The sequence below is a fragment of the Ceratotherium simum genome, chromosome 1 (assembly GCF_057802395.1).
Source record: "Ceratotherium simum simum isolate JZ-2026a chromosome 1, ASM5780239v1, whole genome shotgun sequence".
NCBI lineage: Eukaryota > Metazoa > Chordata > Mammalia > Perissodactyla > Rhinocerotidae > Ceratotherium > Ceratotherium simum.
The window spans coordinates 55,782,029-55,801,274 of NC_141900.1; the positions used below are offsets into that span (position 1 = coordinate 55,782,029).

The 19,246-nt window shown below is 34.6% G+C and overlaps 1 protein-coding gene and 1 long non-coding RNA gene across 3 annotated transcripts in view; one reads left to right on the plus strand and one right to left on the minus strand.

Annotated features, from left to right (window-relative positions):
* Nucleotides 1-282: 282 nt before the first annotated feature.
* Nucleotides 283-19,246, minus strand: part of HYCC1 (hyccin PI4KA lipid kinase complex subunit 1) — a 93,238-nt gene continuing 74,274 nt past the window's right edge. Inside the window, exons 11-12 of one of the 2 annotated variants that reach the window (XM_014786410.2) lie at nucleotides 5,980-6,275; nucleotides 5,043-5,184 (exon numbers count right to left, since the gene is read on the minus strand). In XM_014786410.2, coding sequence (XP_014641896.1) covers nucleotides 6,007-6,275 — 269 coding nt within the window. In that variant the 3' untranslated portion in view covers nucleotides 5,043-5,184; nucleotides 5,980-6,006. Of the gene's footprint in view, nucleotides 5,185-5,979; nucleotides 6,276-19,246 lie in introns of both variants that reach the window. The other variant, XM_004418928.2, reaches the window with a different exon arrangement.
* Nucleotides 8,704-17,838, plus strand: LOC147918210 (uncharacterized). Its single transcript, XR_015551616.1, has 3 exons — nucleotides 8,704-8,786; nucleotides 12,850-12,961; nucleotides 17,667-17,838. It is a non-coding gene; the product is annotated as an uncharacterized LOC147918210 (long non-coding RNA).

Here is a 19,246-nt window from a genome sequence, read left to right on the forward strand (position 1 = left end):
TTACCTAAATTTGCCTGTGTTGCTGATGCGACAAATAATCAGCCAATGGTGCATGACCCATGGAGCTCATCTTCTTTTGGATGGACATTAATGGGCCTGTCATACTCCTCATCCTTAGGCCATGTAAAACATAAAGCCAGGAACGAGATGTCATTGTCCTACGGCTTACTCCCCAAAGCTCTCAATGGCTCAAGTCACCTAAGTCTTCCTCCCTTACTTTCTTCCTCTACATCATGACTTCTGCAAAATTTTATGATGATTTTTTAATGAGTAAAATGATCTGGAAAAAAATATTTTTTCAATTTTTATTTCAATAAAACAAGAGGCAACACTGCTGTATAAGTATTGCATATGGAGAACATTTACACAAACATACAAAACTTGAAAAACTAAACTCCAGTTTATTTCCATAGCCATAAAAAGGTAGAGAGCACATAAAAATATCCAAAGTCATAGTTTATCCTTTAGGAATGTAAACTCTAGGAACACAATTAGAAACAAGTATATCTACTATGAAAAGATTAGTATCACTACACGATTAGAAGCAAAGATAAGAGGTACACAATAAACTGCACATAAGAGAAAGCAACAGTGTGCAAAAGAGGATCTTGAGTTTACCAGTAGAAACTTCATATCAAGACAGATACTCTAGAACTCTACTATAAAAAAACACAAAAACATCTTCCAAAATGTTCACTGCTAGTCTCTTTAGATATGCACAAATTACAAAGTATAGAAGACAACGTATTTATGTACTCTGATGAAGAATTTAACAGTATTAAACATAAATGTGAATAACTCAAAGTACTGAGTATAATTTTACTAAGCAACAAATCTAAAAGTATAAATTCATGCTAATTAAAGGACTAGTGAGTTTTAATTTTATCCAAAGATTGGGAAGACATTATTATACATTAATTTCTATCTACAATGCTTAATTTAACTACCCATCAAATTATTCTTCTTTTTAAATGGCTTCTTAAAAATATTTTTTCAGTTACATTATTTAACATCTATATTTCCTTGATGTGCTTCCCTTTAATAAAATGTAGATTTATCGTGCCTAGAGACTCAAGTGTTAAACAGCCTTATTTTAAACATTTGTTTAAAATTATGTCTCAGAGTACGTTTGTTTCTATAATTCAAATGTACAAGTTTTAACATTTTTATTCTTCCAAAATAGCCAAAATCCCTTAAAACTGGGATCATTTTTATCTATTTTGGTTTAAAAATATATTTCCCTTCAATTCAACTTTTTGTTTTTAAATGAGTAATGTTTGCTAAACAGTTGCTCCATAATTGAAAAGGGCAATGAAATCTTGCTTTTTCAAAACACAATTTGCCATCATTTAAGAATTGAGAATTGCTGCTCTTCAAGTCTACAGAGCTGCCTTAAAAAGTTCCATGATGCTGTACAAGGAATTACAGGGTACTCACTTGCCCTGGGTCCTCTGGGACACTCCCCTGAAAAGTCTACTTCGTTTCTCTCCCCACTTGGATTTCAAAAGGCAAATTCTGGGATCCAGCTTCACTAGAATACCCCAGACAGCTGGGTATTTGAAGAACAAGAGGTTGGGTAATTTCAAGAATTTCTAGAGGTTTAAAGTGTGGAATAGAGCCAAAACTTCTGCTCAGATCCTGTGAGCTATGGGGTACAAGACCCTGATTTTGTGCAGAATCCTTCTTGTGATAAAAGGGACTATTCTGAATGTATAGGCAGTCTGTGACTAAATGGTCACATCAGCCTCTTCATGAGAAAATGACCTACAAAAGCCACCCTAACCTTCAAATTTGGAAAGATGAGTGGAAAGAGAGTAGTAGGGATAATTACAATTATTACCATAGTAAGTATTATCCAAAATTTATAATTGCTATAAAAATTTTCAAATGTATAATCCTTATTTGACATAGTATCAAAGGTACCAAAAAAATAATTTTACTGTTAAGATAACTCCACACTCCAGAAAATCAACTGGTGTAAATTACTTGGAGCAAAAATTCAGAGCTGCTCCACTGAGTAAGCCTTCAGAGTTTTTAAAAGAATATACACATGCAGATTTGTTGTTCACTGTGTACAAGGGTAGTACCCCTTTCATACTTAAAATTGTAGGCATTTACAAGCTTTGATTCCATTTATGGTTAACAAGAAAAATACAAAATGTTACATTTTTATTGTAAAAATAAATAAGAATCATTAAAAATTTAGAATTAGAGGACTTAAGAAGTATCATTGACACTATTAAGAAATTAATTAGCTGTTAAAAACAATGACAACTACAATGATCTAATATCTAACATTTGATCTAGGGTTGTGAGACCACTGAGAATTCTAAATATTAGGTAAGTGATTTGCTTGGACTTTGATACTCTCTTCTTAAACAATAATGTGCATAAAAATCACTTGAGGATCTTGTTAAAATGCAGATTATGATTCAGCAGATCTGGGGTGGCTCTGAAATTCTGCATTTTTAACAAGATGCCAGGTGACGCCAATGCTACCTACTGGTCCTCAGACCACAGGAATAGCAATGATCTAGAATATTACCAAAATGAGGTTCCATTACAGTGGTTAAACATTAAAATCTGGTCTCTCACTCGTGCCAGCTAATGTTTCCTCAAACTTACTCTACAATGTTTCCTAAGCACCTTAACTTGCTTAAAATGCCAATCTTTTAAATTAGCTAAGACTATTAATACTGTTAGTAGCTATGCCTAGGGGAAATTCTTTGTTAAAGGATTATAAAAAGACAATAGGAAATTCACAGTGACATTTTACAAATATTTTAAATTGTACACAGGATTCCTATTAAATTAATACTACATCAACTTTCACTGTCTGGTTGCCTTACTTTTTTTTTTGCTACAATTTATGCTAGTAGATCTTATTCCATTTTTATCACTGGAACTAAAAAAATCAAATTCACTTATGTTAAAAGTCATATTCTATTCAGGGTTAATGAATGAAAATTAGCTCATGTTTTTTGAAGAATTAGATTTAAAATGGTAGCCAAAGCAGTTATGGTCAAAACTACATTCATAGTGTACATGCTTTAGCACTCTTCAAGACATACAAATTTTTCACATATTTGAGCTCTTCATAAGCAGGTACCAGAGGAAAACTAGCATTTTCTCTGTGTGACCATAGCTAGGGACCGTGAATAAGGAAACCATCATGTAGTAACAGTGAAAGAGACCAAGTGGACAGCCCCCTAGGCCTTCCTCCCCAGTTAACTTACTCTCCTCCTCAGCCCTGCTTTCTCTCTCACTCTGAATTATTACCTACGTATTCTTGATTTTCAGGGAACCTCAACCATAGCTGAGATGACCACCACTAGCAAACACCAAACTTGTACGTTGATCTAGAGGTCACATAGTTCTCTATAGCTACATACAAGTTTGTTTAGCTTTTCTGCCATATTGTCTTTTTTATTTTTATTTTTTGATTGGGGGTAACTACATTGATTATTCTTTCTGTCATAAGAAGAACATTTAAAATAGGCCTGTTCACAAAACAAGAAACACATTTAGATTTTTCCATATTTTATCATTTTAAATTTAAGAACACAAACATAAATAACCCTAAATTAGTTAATACATAATTGTCCTTTGTCCATATTTCACTATCTTTATTTTCTTTCATGACATTTTATAGATGAAAAAATTACCTAATTTCCTTCATTTGCAGACAAACAATTCAATATTACATGGTTGACACTGGCATCTTGAGAGCTGTGTTGCAAGGTTTACAACGATTTCCAGGAAGTCTTCAGTGATGTGTGCTCTGAATTATAGGAATCCAAACTAATTAGGATTTCTGAAGCCAACCAGCAGGGTAAGTCAGCTTTATGGCCTATTACATCTTAAGAATTGAAAGGGATTTTTACCTGCTCAATCCAGATCAAACACTTCAAAACAACACATCTACTAGCAATCTGATTTTTGATATAAAAATGTTCCAAAGATAACAACAGAAATCCATCTATTCATCCTCTGGAATCATATAATAATCTACATACTGAGTTACCAGGCATTTTCCAGTGCTTTATATAAACTATTCTACTGATCTTAAAGATAATCTGGTTACAAACATTTTTATCAGGGACTTTCCATACACATCATTTTTGCTTTTTCACATGCCTGATTTTCAGACTGGCTTGCGGAACAGCCAGCTGTAGAATTCCTGGAGTTACACCTCTGCCTTGTCCTTTAAAAAACAGTTCCCATACATGGAGATTCCCTTTTACTCTGAAGGCCCAACATACACTACCAAAATAGGAGTTATTAAAAAAGAAAAAAAAAAAAAAAACTAACAACCTCACATGAGATGTAACCAATCTGATATGACAATCTGCCAAAATGTATTGTCACACTGACAATCTTAGGGCAACAGAAACCAATAAAGAAAAAAGACTCAAATCAAGGGGAATAACAAAACCACTATTTCAACTTACTGCCACCTAGACATTATTCCCTTCATAAAGTCAAAGTAGCGTCAGACTTTAAGCCATCAGGGTTCCTGTCAGGAACAGGAATGAAAGGCCCTGGGCACTTTCACAAAGAAGCAGTCGTATTTCCAGATTCACTGGTTACATAAGAAAATGACTACAAATTAATCTGTAGACAGAGTAATGCTAATACTAGGAGGTCTCTGCGGACCTGGTTGATGCTTTGTTGGAAGTTCAGTCCTTTCAGAAACATAAATAAGCTTTTCTTCTTGGAGACTACAAGCAGAAAACCTATTGGCATCTGTCCCAGTCCCAGAGCCAACAGCAGGTGATGGGTTATGTGGGACTGTGACACCACTGACTTGTTCAAAGGATTTACTAAATACAGTTGTGGCCGTCTTAGCCAAACCATGGCTACTAGGTTTAGGCAGGGATTGGCTGGTTGTTAACGTAAGTCTCTTCAAAGACAGAAGCTCAAGATTCTCACTTTGGGCTCTCTGAGTTTGTTTTCGAGCAAAGTGATCTTTGCAAGACTCCCCTGCAGTTTCTTTCTCTTTTCCTCCAGTTTTGCTTCCTCCTGACCGTCTCTGAGTCTTTCCTACACTTGTCTTGTTACTAGAATTGTGATTACTGTTTGATAAACCCGACTGGCTGGTATTAGACGCAGCCCTGGAATAAAATCCCTCGTCAACTTCAGATATCTCCATCAATTCTTCTTGACCTGTTAATTCTGTATTTCCTAAACAAAGAAATAACAAAGATTAATTAACATTAAGTATTTTAAGTAATTTTTTTCATGATCAATACCAAATCAATTATACTTTAAATAAATTAAACTTTAGCATAATTACATAAAGCAACAGATTATAGACCAAAATCAAAGGATAAATCAAAACATTCTATAAAATGTCAAAAATAGTTCATTGTAATTAAATAAGAGTAATTTAGAGTGTATTAAACAAAAAGCATGCCATAAACCATACCCCATTGTGTTTTCAGAGAGTTCTCTTACTATTCATGCAAAAGATCAGAAACAATCAGGAAAAATATCACACAGTAAAACTAGGGGTAAACTCTCCCCCAGTAGCAAAGAATATAAAATCAAAGGTCTTACTAAGGAACTTCTTAAAAAGTGGTAATAAATATTTTAAAGATTTTTTTTAAAAAGGTTGCATTCTACATTTTAGATTTTACTAAGATAAAAAAATATAGAACATTAAGTATTCAAGTTCAAACTTAAAATTCTATATACATTATCCTTCATATCAAAGATGGCAAAAATACACAGATGAAAGAGTAATTTTAGATCTCAAAACATAAGCAGAAAATTATTTTGGAAGCAATTTTCTGCCTCAGTTTTCACAACATTTACTCAGTGACAATATAGGTATGACCATTCCAAAGAGCATTAAGAGTCATTGAGAAATTGTGGTGCATAATTCATGCATTTTGATTATTAGGTGACATGCAAAATTTCTGTAACTGTGCAACTGTTGCTTGAAACATGCAGCAGTGGCCCTTTGCCATGAGATACCTTGGAGTGCAGCTATAAAGTGCTCTGCTAAAACTGCACTCTGCCAGGTGAGTTTATTCCATCCTCCATCATTTTTCTTACAGATTTTTGCCTCCTGATCTCTGGCAAGCCTTTGCTCTCAGTTCTAGGATCTGTGGCTGTTTCCTGTACACCCTGTATATGCTGAGCATCAATCTCTCCTAGTGTTCTGCCTTTTTCCCCATTCCCGGTTCTCTCTCCGGCCACATTTGTGACACTAATCTCAGGAATGACAAGGATGCCCAATTCAGTAGTATCATTATTGTTGTCAGGTTGCTCTAGAATTGAAGATGATAAGACATAATGATGGCTGAAAACAAAACAAAATAAAAATGCAAAACAAGAAAAACAAAATATCCAAAACAAAAATTGGATGACTAAATGTTATGAGTTAAGCCGAATATTTGCATTGTAAAATTTCCATAATTTACAATACTTTGACAGCACTGGAGACAATAGGGTCATGTTCTTCAATTTTAAATGACAATGAAAAAACTCACAGAGCATCAATTCATGTTCTGCATTTTTTCACACACACAGTTGACAGGGACTATGAAACAGAAATTTTTTTATAAATCAAAATAGAATTTCTATTGTTTTTAAGATAATATTGTGACCACTTGAACTTATGTCAAGCCTTAGGCAAATGCTCAAGGATGTACAGCCAAAACTCTAGCTCTTGTCAACATGAGAAAACAAGCCACTCAGGAATTCCTCTTGCACACTTAAAATTCTATTTTTTATTAGATTACATTGAGGCTGACTTAAACCACCATACCGGAAAACTACTTATTCCCTTATGACATGGTTAGTAATGCTACAGGTATAGTATTTGTTTCACTCACCAATCATCTTCTGTATTAGTAAATATTAATGCGGCTGTGATATAATTAAACAGTCTATTCCTTCAGGCTCATACTAATTTCATAAATTTAGGCCAGCTTGTAACAGTTTATTACTAAACCGGAGAAAAATAAAAATGGATTTGGAAAAACAAAATGGCTGTTGGTCCTTTATTCTGAAAACGGCCATTGTAATCAAAACAAAGGAATGAAATTCCTGGGGCCGGCCCCGTGGCATAGTGGTTCGTAGTGGTTAAGTGCGCGCGCTCCGCTGCTGGCGGCCCAGGTTCGGATCCCGGGTGCGTACCACGCACTTGTCAAGCCATGCTGTGGCGGCGTCCCATATAAAGTGGAGGAAGATGGGCACAGATGTTAGCCCAGGGCCAGTCTTCCTCAGCAAAAAAAAGAGGAGGATTGGCATGGATGTTAGCTCAGGGCTGATCTTCCTCACAACAACAAAAAAAGGGAATGAAATTCCTAACTAGTTAATACTTGTAGACATTTTATTCAGTGTCTTAAATCACAAAAGCATGGTTTTATTTAAAGTTGTCAAGGAAATATCTGTAATAAGTGGGAAAAAATAACATGAACATATCTACCATGGACATTAATGAAAGTTAAAGTTCAAAACAACATAAGACTATGTAAAACAGTACATACTCTTAAAAAATGTAGACCACAAATTTGCTTGAGGGACATTACCTACTACTTTCAAATGTTTTTCCTGAAAGGATTATCAAGCTCACACTAATGGTGCTAAAGCATGTGAAACAGTAATGGGTAGTAAAAGAATGGAGGCCAGAGCCATGTATTCCTGTGGGTCTCAAACATTGCTGCACATTGATACCACCTGGGCATCTTTAAGAACTGATGCCTGGCTCTCACTCTAGACATTTTAATTTAATTAGTATGAGGTATGACCTGGGCACTGGGGTTTTTACAAACTCCTGGGAGACTAATATGCAGCAAAGTTTGAGAAGCATTGCTCTATTCTGATTCTTTCAAATTTCGAAAACTTAAAACAAAAGTTATTATGGATGCCTTGGGTACTCCAGACCTTGCAGCAATATGCACTTCTAGAGCTCCTCACAGCTTCACGTTGCCCTGGGCTGGTGGGCCAATGTGCTGGTATAATAATTTCCCATATACTTAGTGTTTCATAAAGTTTTGACTGAAGGTTCTCTAAATGAAATTTTTATTTCCAAACAGGCCAAAGCAGGTTGGTGAGGTAGTATCCCACTGCTGCTTCTAGGTACTACCCACCATTCCGTGTTGCTAACAGCTGTCTTCAAAGCGAGGGCAAGTAAAATCTAATTGAGGTAAATGCCAGAGGCCACCGCAACTGAGAGTAAAGTCACCACAGCACCGCTGGGTGACAACCAAGACTTGTCCAACTACATTGTAAGAGCAGTTTCACAAAAGATCTATTAAAGGGACCATTAGTCAAAAAAAATTATAAACTGTTAACATTATCTAGACGTAACAAAGCCAATGAATGTTAAAATTTAACAAAATTTTAAAAGATAAGCATAAGTGGTCTAACAGAATAGAAAACAACACTACTTACATTTTTGAGATTGTTCCCATATATTATTCAATCATATTCTCAAAACAATGTGTTGGTGAGCCTCTGAAGTAGGCAATTTGACTTCCGTTTACAGGCAAGAAAACTGAAGTTCAGAAAGAGCTTCACAACTATTCAGTGAGGGAGCTAAGCAGCAAAATCTTTTGATTTCAAATGCCCATTCTAACATACTATAAATTCTAACTCATCAATTCATTAAAGTCAATTTGAGTTAAACAGCCTCTGACATTCTTCAATTGGTTTAACTTATCTGCTTAGATTCCTGGTCATTTCATGGAAAGCAAATAATTTACTTTGGCTGAACAGAGAGCAAGAGAAAATAAAAGTCTCTAAGAAAACCTAAACAAGGCATAACTCTCAAGGTTAGTTTATTTTTTTTAAGTTGGATTTACTTTTTAAAAAATGCCATTGAAAATTATTCATTTAAAACTGTGCTGCCAGGGTGAAAATTTAGAATTTTGCGAGAAAAACTAGAAAATGACAAGACAAATATTATGTAAAGTAGCACTAGGCAACTGGATTGCTAATCACTTTTACTGGGATAGTAGTAAAGATCTGCAGCCCAAGAAACAATGATATTAAATTTTTTTAATCATGAAATTAAATAGCAAGTAGAAAAAAGACATCATATGTTTTTCCACAAGCACAAATCTTTGACTAACTTGTGTATGTGATCACACAAAAATGGTAAAAATGGCAAATTTTTTAACTGCTTATTAAAGTAAATTCATAAAAAGAAAAGCATGTAATTCTGTACAGAGCTAGAAAGAACAGAAATATAATTCTCAGGAAAATCATAGAATAAAGAAAGATAATTACGGAACTCAAACAAACACACTACATGATGTTGCTCTCTCCTATTTCTCCAACTTCTTCCCCCGTATAACTTGGTGACCCCACCCCACACACACAACTTCTTCCTGGTCTTGCTGTTCCCTAGGCCTGGAATGCTCTTCCCACATAGCTACATGGCTCACCTCTTTACTTCCCTTAGCTCTTTTCTCAAAAATTTCCTTCTCAGTGAAGCCTTCCCTGATCATCCCATCAAGTTTCAATATTCCTCATATTTCATATATCCTCTTCTCTACTTTGTTTCTTCTTAGCATTTAATCACTCCCTGACCTACAATTATTTATTTATCTTGTCTATTAGATGTAAGTTCCGTGAGGACAGGGATTTTCGTTGGGTCACTGCTGTATACCTAGTACCTGGGAAAGCAGCTTGCATAGAGTAGGTGCCCAATAAATATTTGTTTGAAGAAGTGAATGAATCTTCTGTTATGAGATGAAATTATTATTAAAATAAATAAAGATGGAAAAACATGCAGAAGACACAAAAAAGGTAAGCTGGGAATGTGTTACTTGACTTGGTAAAAGGAATAAATAATATACAGCTTATGCTAATAAGAATTTTTAGATGGCAGAGGAAAGCAAAGGCTCTTTGTTTTGGAAAAGTGAAGTAGCCACCTCTAAATGTAAGTTTAATAAAATGCTTAGTAATGTCAAAAAAAATTTTTTTTTTTTAAAGATTTTATTTATTTATTTTTCCCCCCAAAGCCCCAGTAGATAGTTGTATGTCATAGCTGCACATCCCTCTAGTTGCTGTATGTGGGACGCGGCCTCAGCATGGCCGGAGAAGCCGTGCGTCGGTGCGCGCCCGGGATGTGAACCCGGGCCGCCAGCAGTGGAGCGCGCGCACTTAACCGCCAAGCCATGGGGCCGGCCCTCAAAAAAATTTTTTTAAACTCTAGTTCTTCTAGTCTATTATCTAGAGGATAACATACATAGCTAAGGAGAGGAAGTTAATTCTTTCTTTAAGAATATTATAGAGGGCCAGCCCGGTGGCGCAAGCAGTTAAGTGCGCGCGCTCTGCTGAGGCAGCCCAGGGTTCGCCGATTTGGATCCTGGGCGCACACCGACGCACCACTTGTCAGGCCATGCTGTGGCAGGCGTCGCATATAAAGTGGAGGAAGATTGGCATGGATGTTAGCCCAGGGCCTGTCTTCCTCAACATAAAGAGGAGGATTGGAAGATGTTAGCTCAGGGCCAATCTTCCTCACACACACAAAAAAGAATATTGTAGAAGAGATGTTTTAAGAGAATACAAGAGCATAAGAAAACAGAATCTGTTTAAAAGCCCAGAACTTAAAAATCTATGCAAAAGGTGTCATGATTGTTCTATACCTATAAAAAACAATACTTACATTTGACTTCAAATAATTCAAAAAGTTCAAAAAAGATCCAAAGAGAAACTTCTCAGAGAATATTTTATCTGTATAACCTCTATTAATAGGTAACCTTCTCTCCATATACAAAAATGAGGAGAGTTAAAGAATACTTTTAATAGACATTTCCAAATTGGTTCTCAAAGGCGATCAAATCATTTCTCCCTACAAAATTTCTTCTGGCTTTGAGGGGGAAAAAAGGTGAAACAAATTGCAAATATCATTAAAATTGATCATGAAAAATTGTAATTTCTCTCATGTAATTTTATAATCCCAGATATTTATTTCATTATGTCACAGATGAAACTCTTTATCTTAGCTTTAGCTTTTACTTTTTACAGCTGCCCTGTTTAGTAAAAGTGACAATTTAAATAAAGGAACAATTTATCTATTCATAGAATTTACGTAGCTCTGTACTCAGACTACTTTATAAGTCTAAAGGAGTCTGGTTATGACCCAAGGCACTTACAAATTTATTTGCAAAAATAATAAAATAAGTTGAAGCTCTAAAACAATCTATACCTTAAATGTCTGCATCATACAATTTTTGACATTAATTACAAAAAGTACTTTGGAGTAAACCCCAAAAGAAAGTCATACACATTCCTTTGCAATTTATAAGATATAAATATTTTTAAATGTCATAAAATACCTGAACAACTTCATACTCTTTAATCCAATCAGTTTATGTTTATAATTTATTCTAGTCAATGAAAGAAAAATGCTACATATATTCATTTAGCTATTCATTGCAGTGTTATCTATAATAGCAAAAAGTTAGAAACAAATTATTTAACATATTAAGGAAATGGTTAAGTAAATGATGGAATATCAACTCAATGTGGTATTACGTAGCCATTAAAATAACTGGACTTACTAGGAGAACTTGGGAAAATATTTGACAATGTTAACTGAAGCAAAATATCAAAAAAAATTAAATAGAGCATAACTATGAAAAACATACACACATATGGAAAAAAACTGTAATATGATAACACTTTAAGTACTGGAATTATAAGAGAATAACCCTCTACACAGTTTACTATTGTGTCGTTACACTGTTTTTCAACAAAACAAGAAAAGAAGGAAGAAATTGCTCAGTCTATATTATAAATTTCTTTACCATCAATTCACTCATTCATGCATCCAACTACTATTTATTCAGCATCTATTATATGCCAGACATTGTTGTAGGTGCTGCGGTTACAATGGCCAACCAGACAGACAAAGACCCTGCTCTCACAGAGCTTACACTGTAGTATGAAAATTAAGTCAACAGGAGAATTTTAGACAGTGGAAAATGCAATGAAGAAAATAAGAATAATGGGAAAGAGTAAGCAGGGTGGTAGGGGAGAAAGTCTACTTTAGATGGGTGGCCTGGGAAGACCTCTTTGAGGAAGGGATATTTGAGCTGAGATTTGAATGATGAAAAAGCACTGGCTACACAACGATGTGGAGGGACAGAGTTCAAGCAAGCTAGCACTTTTTCATCATTCAAATCTCAGCTCAAATATCCCAAACCACTAGTTCAAAGCCCCTAAGGCAGAAACAGCCCAGTATGTGGAAGCGCTAGAAGTGAGGGTGACAGTGGTCTTCAAGTGAGGTCAAAGTGGTAGGCAAGATGTCATATCACTAGGGCCGCCTATGCCATCGTACAGAGCTTGGATTTCGTTCTGACTGCAATGGGCAGCCATTGACAGGTACACAGGTAAACTATTTGCATACTTTTTTAGCATTTTTTTATTAACAGAAGTCACATTTGCGTAATAGAAAATATCGTGCATGAAGTTGTGTCTTGGGTTAGAAAAAACAGCACTGTAACAATCCACAGCCTGGACCAGTAATTTGCAAGGCAGATAAGAGGAAAGCAAAGCTGCCAAAGAAACACAGAATAAGGACCTGGCAGTTAAAGGGCTGCACTCTGAGCAAGGACATAAACGAAGGCTAAGATTTAGAAATCTGGGTCCTGAAGCGGGAAGTAGACTTTCCAGAAAAGAAAAGAGCAGCCTGGGGCACAGAGAAAAACGCAGTATGGAGCAAAACGATTTATTTATAGGCACGGTGGTTAGGAGTCTATTACCAGTTTCCTCAAGTAAAGAACAGTCAAATCTTTAGCTTTTGTTGTGTGTATAGTAAATGATACAATTCTCCTTATCAAGATAGATTCAGTCACTCTCAATAACTTCTTTTGTCATCTTAAGTTTCAAGTTAAAAAAAAAATCCCTGCAAGAATTGCAACATATGGATGCTGCTGGACCTGGTGAATCCTGCACGATAATTAAAGATGCTCACAACCAGACAGATCAAAAACAGGTAAGCAACATCTATTACAAAACTATGTATAAAAGCTTATTTCTTCCTCTGTGTGCAATGTGCTACAAATACTCCTAAAACGTGGGGCATAGTGCTCAATAACAAGTAACAATAAATAACAACTTCCTTAACTACAGCAAAAATTTGTAAGGCCTCCTTAGTAAAAAATCTGGAACACAATAATGTACAAACAAGTGTTTTTGCCTCATAAGACCAATAAGTCTGAAATATCTTGCTTCTCTGTGTTGAAAAATATTTTCTTTTATTTTACCTAGAAATAGACTAAGACTTTGTTTTCTTCTAAAGTTGGCTAAGCCAGAATTCTGAGACTACCGTCTTTCCTCTTTAAACCTAATGTTCATATGTGTCCATTGTACCAATGTGATATTCTAGCTTTTTGGTTAATATGTCATTTTCCTCTGAGTCATCTAATATTTCCCAATATTTTATTTTGTCCTCCATGAGTATGAAGTTCCATATCAAGAATGCCAGTTACAATTCATGCAATGCTAACTTTGGTCAGAAGGAAATGCTTATTTTTGGCCTGAATGTTTTATCATCTGTATTGGGAAAGGAAAATTTGTTCCTCAAATAGCATTTTAGAATCTGAAAATAATGGAGCTTCTCAAAATGATACTAAAATCATCTAAGCCTTTTTATGAAACTGGCAGATAGGAGTTTTTTCCCCTAAATTTCCTTAATAAGTATGGACAACTTTTAAAATAAAAGCATAAGCATTATAAATTTCTAATTGCAGATATAAAAGTCCAATAGCCAATTCTCTCAAGTTTGCTACTTTTGAGTTTAAAATGACCATTTCTGCATTTCTCAAAGCACTTTTGTAACTATTAGCAACTTTGTTTCTCCTCAACTAAATGCTTTTCTTATAAAGTCACAAAATCAGATTCACAAAATAAATGTTCCATCTCAAGACTTATGACATTTATCTTCTGCAATATCTCAAAATACTACCTTAAATGTTTTGAAATATTTATAAATAACTATTTTTTAAATATTTAACTGAAACATACCTCTTATAATTACTCAGATTTGTGCAACAGTTAGAAAGCTAGTAATGTGCTGTTTCATCAATATGTCACTATATGATAGAAATTTATTAACTTTTTCAAAACCAATAATCGGTTTTAAATAAATTATTTTCCAACAGGAATTGCATCTTTTTATTGTTCTTTTTCTTTTCTCATCTAATAAGTTAGTACTAAACCACTGAGAAAATTGAAACAAATCACATTTTTCATCATTTTTTAAAAATATAATCACAGGTCTCTTCGAATTTTGTCATAATCATTTAAATTTATTTAAATACCTTGGCATCTTTGAAATACAAACAATGCTGAAAATGCAATAAAACTACAGCAACGATATGAAACTTCACTTTCTTTAGATTCAATCTATGTAAACTGTATTTTGTTTGATTTTTCATTTAAATATTCCATATAATTAATTCAATACTCTAAAATTCTCAGGGTACTTATTTTGTATTACTAAGTTAGAAGACTTAAAATATATGTAGTTATTATTTTCAATTCATTTTCACGACTTAAAACTTTGTACTCTTGAATCCCCTAAGTCAAAATAATGAAATGCAATGTTATAAAAATAAACCACTTAATATATACCAGGACCAAAACTAGTAGGCAAAATCCAAAGGATCTATAGTTTACAAGTATTGCTCCTATTATTGATACTTACCTGTTGCAAACAGTTGTAACCATATACAAATAAGAAATATAAGTTCAATTTATTCTATTTTCATGTTAATTTGGAATTGAGACAACAGGTATTAAAACAACATTCTAAAGAATTCCTGACTGTAATGGTGATATAAATGTCAGATAATAGAGTTAGAGCACTGTACTTCAGGGCTACAGAAATGACAAAAAAATTGTTAAACTGACTGTTAGTATTATGTAACATATGTATCCTTTTGTGTTTGACACTACACTCAAACTAAACACGTTTATCTCAAATTGCGAAAATTCAAACTATAAGTTTCAAAAACTTATAGTTTTATGAAAGAGCTAATCAATCACAGGACCATTCAAATAGCAAGCTAGCTAATAAAAACTTATCAAGAATACAATTATTGTGTAGCTAATAAAACAAATTAAATAGTTCTTAATTGATTAACAATCAGCCTTTATGTGGTGCTTTAAAGTATACCAAAAGCTTTTCACTTACTTGTCTCATGAGCTCACAAATGCCCAAGTCAAAAGAATTGTGGGCAGTAATAAAGAATCGGGATGTCACTAGACAAGGCTTTTTATTAGATAGTTAGCAAAAATTATAAGCACTCATAATCTGCAACCATAACTTAATTAGGGAACTTTTATAGAACGAGGGAGTGGTATTTCAACAACTATTTTAAAAGAAAGGAGGAAAGTTGGTTACATTGTTCCAAGTATAGATAATTTTTTTAAAACGTGGAAGAAGAGTGAGTCATAATGGTGGTGGTGGGGGGGAAAGGGACAAAAAAATAGCAATTAAATTTGCTCTGGAAGAGGAGAGAGAATGGAAAAGTACAAGGAAATAGATAAGTATAGATTGTATAATAAAATCTTGAAGTAGTAGAGAATCATTTGCGGATTTAAGAAAAAGAGCTCATGGGCCGGCCCCATGGCTTAGCGGTTAAGTGCGCGCGCTCCGCTACTGGCGGCCCGGGTTCGGATCCCGGGCGCACACCGACGCACCGCTTCTCTGGCCATGCTGAGGCGGCATCCCACATACAGCAACTAGAAGGATGTGCAACTACAACATACAACTATCTACTCGGGCTTTCGGGGGAAAAAAAGGAGGAGGATTGGCAATAGATGTTAGCTCAGAGCCGGTCTTCCTCAGCAAAAAGAGGAGGATTAGCACGGATGTTAGCTCAGGGCTGATCTTCCTCACAAAAAAAAGAAAAAGAAAAAGAAAAAGAGCTTTTATAGCTGAAATGGTAGATGATGAAAATAGCGTTAGAAGCAACATTTAAGAATGATTATAGAATTGAAGCATAATTGTAAAGAAATACTTTCTGTTTTCCTTTTAGCTATTCAGTTTATTTTTTTAAAGGAAATAAATATTTAAGAAAATAAAATTGCATTATTATTATTAATTTTAAAAATTAATAGATTATTTCACTGTTTTATTTTTCTTATTGGTATTTTCATTTTGATTCTTGTTATGGTCATAATCTACTCATTCTTCTCTTAGCTTATTTAATGATTTTTTTAAATGTTTATTCCATTATTCTCCTTCTCTAATTGCATTTTACTTTCAAATTATGACTTCTAAATAGCCCTCAATCTGTAGGTGGTTTGAAAATCTAGGTTCAAAAAATACACACTAAATGAAACACAATATGCTTAAAAGAATTAACAATACATAAATAAAGCTATTAATTCTGAAATTAAGACCCTTAAAAGTCAAAAGCTGGGCCAGCCCTGTGACGTAGTGATTAAGTCTGGTGCACTCCGCTTCAGCAGCCCAGGTTCGCAGGTTCGGATCCTGGGCGTGGACATACACCACTCATCAAGCGATGCTGTGGCGGTGACCCACATACAAAATAGAGGAAGATTGGCACAGATGTTAGCTCAGGGATAATCTTCCTCAAGCAAAAAGTAAAAGAGGAAGATTGGCAACGGATGTTAGCTCAGGGAGAATCTTTCTCACACACAAAAGTCAAAAGCAGCAATTCTACATTGTGATTTTACTTTCCAAACATCTGTATTGACATGGAATTATACAGTCATTAAAAAGTTTGAAAACATAACATTAAGTTAAGCCATGTCAGTACAATATTAAAATAATCAAGTGAAAGGTAGGGAAACTCAGGCAAATATACTACTGTCAAACGTGTCTCTCCAATATAATACCTCAGTTGAACCCAATCTTTCTTTAAAAATCACCCTATTTAGTCAATATGAGAATGCACTGTCTGGTCAAAATTAAAATTACAGGGCCTTATAAATATGCCTCTCTGGTGTGGGATGTTGATAGTTGGGGAGGCTGGGGGGTGGTCAGAGGGTATATGGGAACTCTCTGTACTTCCTGCTCAATTTTGCTGTGAATCTAAAACTGCTCTAAAAAATCAAGTATATTAATTTAAAAAAACTACAGGGCCAAGCAAATAATAAAACTGGTCAAAATACAATTCTAGAAATTTGGGTTGTTATTCAACAATAACAAGACCATGGCAAGAGATACATGTTCTGAAATGTGTGGAAATGTTAAAGCTAAGGTAATTTTTTACCTTCTGAAAGAATTCTTTGCATTAAAATATAAGCTCTGGATAATTCTTAACTTTAAGAAAAGAATGGCAGATCTGTGAAGCTTCAGAGAATGCTGAAATACATTCTAGAAGAGCTCAGAAAAAAAATTTTAAATGCAAATAATTAAAACTGTTCCAAATTAATTTTAAAAAGACTTATATGAATAAGTTTTGGCTGGAAAGATAAAGAGATTTTTCTGTTACAAATAAGAGAAAAGAATAAATGTGATTAATTGTTCCAATTTAATGTATTTGTTTGCATGTGTAATTTTTGGTGACTCCAAAATGCAAACACACCAATATGTTCGCCTGGCTTAATTATCTACATTCCTTAATGATAAAGAGAGATGGAAAGAAAAAAAGCGAAAAAAAGAAAGCTCTGCTTGGGTGCATCCATGAGAGAACCTCATGTACACCTCTCCCTCTTCTCCCCAGATAGGCTGAAAAAAGGAGAAAAAGGAAAGAGGCAATAAATAGACATAAATATGGAAGCAACCTAAATGTCCATCAGTGGATGAATGGATAAAGAAAACGTGGTATGTGTATATACATAGCGGAATATTATTCAGCCATAAAAAAGAAGAAAATCCTGTCATTTGCAACTACATGAGGGCATTATGCTAAGTGAAATAAATCAGACAGAGAAAGACAAATACTGTATGATCTCACTTAACATGTGGAATCTAAACAAACAAAAAACACAAACTCATAGATTCAGAGAATAGATTGGTGGTTGCCAGAGGCAGGGGGTGGGGAATAGGCGAAGGTGGTCAACAGGTACCAACTTCCAATTATACAACAAGTCAGTCCCGGGGATGTTAATGTACAGCTTGGTGACTATAGTTTATAATACTGCATCGTATATTCGAAAGTTGCTAAGAGAATAGATCTTAAAAGTTCTCATCACAAGAAAAAAAATTTGTAACTATGTATGGTGACGGATGTTAACTAGACCTGTGGTGATCATTTCACAATATGTACATACACTGAGTCCTTAGGTTGTACACCTGAAACTAATGTTATTTGTCAATTATATCTCAGTTTTTTTAAAAAGACATAAATAAAAGAAGAAAAGAAATAGGCAAGAGACCCAAGGAAAGGAAAAATAAAGGGCCAATTGCTTTCTTCTTTCTTGGCACTGGCAGTAACAGAGAAAGAGGCAAGGAGAAAAAAAATGAATATTCCTTAAAAGTCATGTTTCTTGTCCCTTCTCCTTCCCTAACCCTCATCATCACTGGCTTAAAGTTGCATATTCCATCTTCCTACTGGGTGATACAGTCTGGAGAGAGGCTGGTATGGTAAGGGAATGGTAGGGATACAGGTGGAACAGGAAACGCATTTAGAGTTCCATCAAATAAAGGATCTCTAAATGTGTTTTCGCACAGTCATAAACTAAACCTACATTCTACAGGACTCTGCTTCAGAAACATTGTGGCATTAAAAGGCTTTTGTGGGTCACCCTGGAATGGACAAGCACTTTAACATTGTTTCTGCAATGTATAAATAAATTACATTTTGTTATAATTTATATATAAATGTAATATAATAAATATAATTCATGTATAAATTTAACTTAAAAATCCATTTATAACTTGAGAATTGTATATACAGTCATGCGTCACTTAACGACAGGGATACGTTTTGAGAAATGTGTCGTTGGGCAATTTTGTCATCGTGTGATCATAGAGTGTACTTACACAAACCTAGTACAGCCTACTACACACCTAGGCTATATGGAACTAATCTTATGGGACCGTATACGTGGTCTGCCACTGAACAAAACATTGTTATGTAGTACGTGACTGTATATTTAAGAACTATAGCTAAGATATCTATTTTCTCCACAAGAAGCCAGTGTCAGCTAAAGAGCCCAGAACAATAATATGCTCAAGTAGGAATCAGGACCATGAAGACAGAAAACAAATGTTTTTAATTCAGCAGAACGGGGTAACAATGAAAAATACTGCTTTAGGAAGGAAAGCCAAGACTACCCTACAAAGAGAGAATGCAATCTA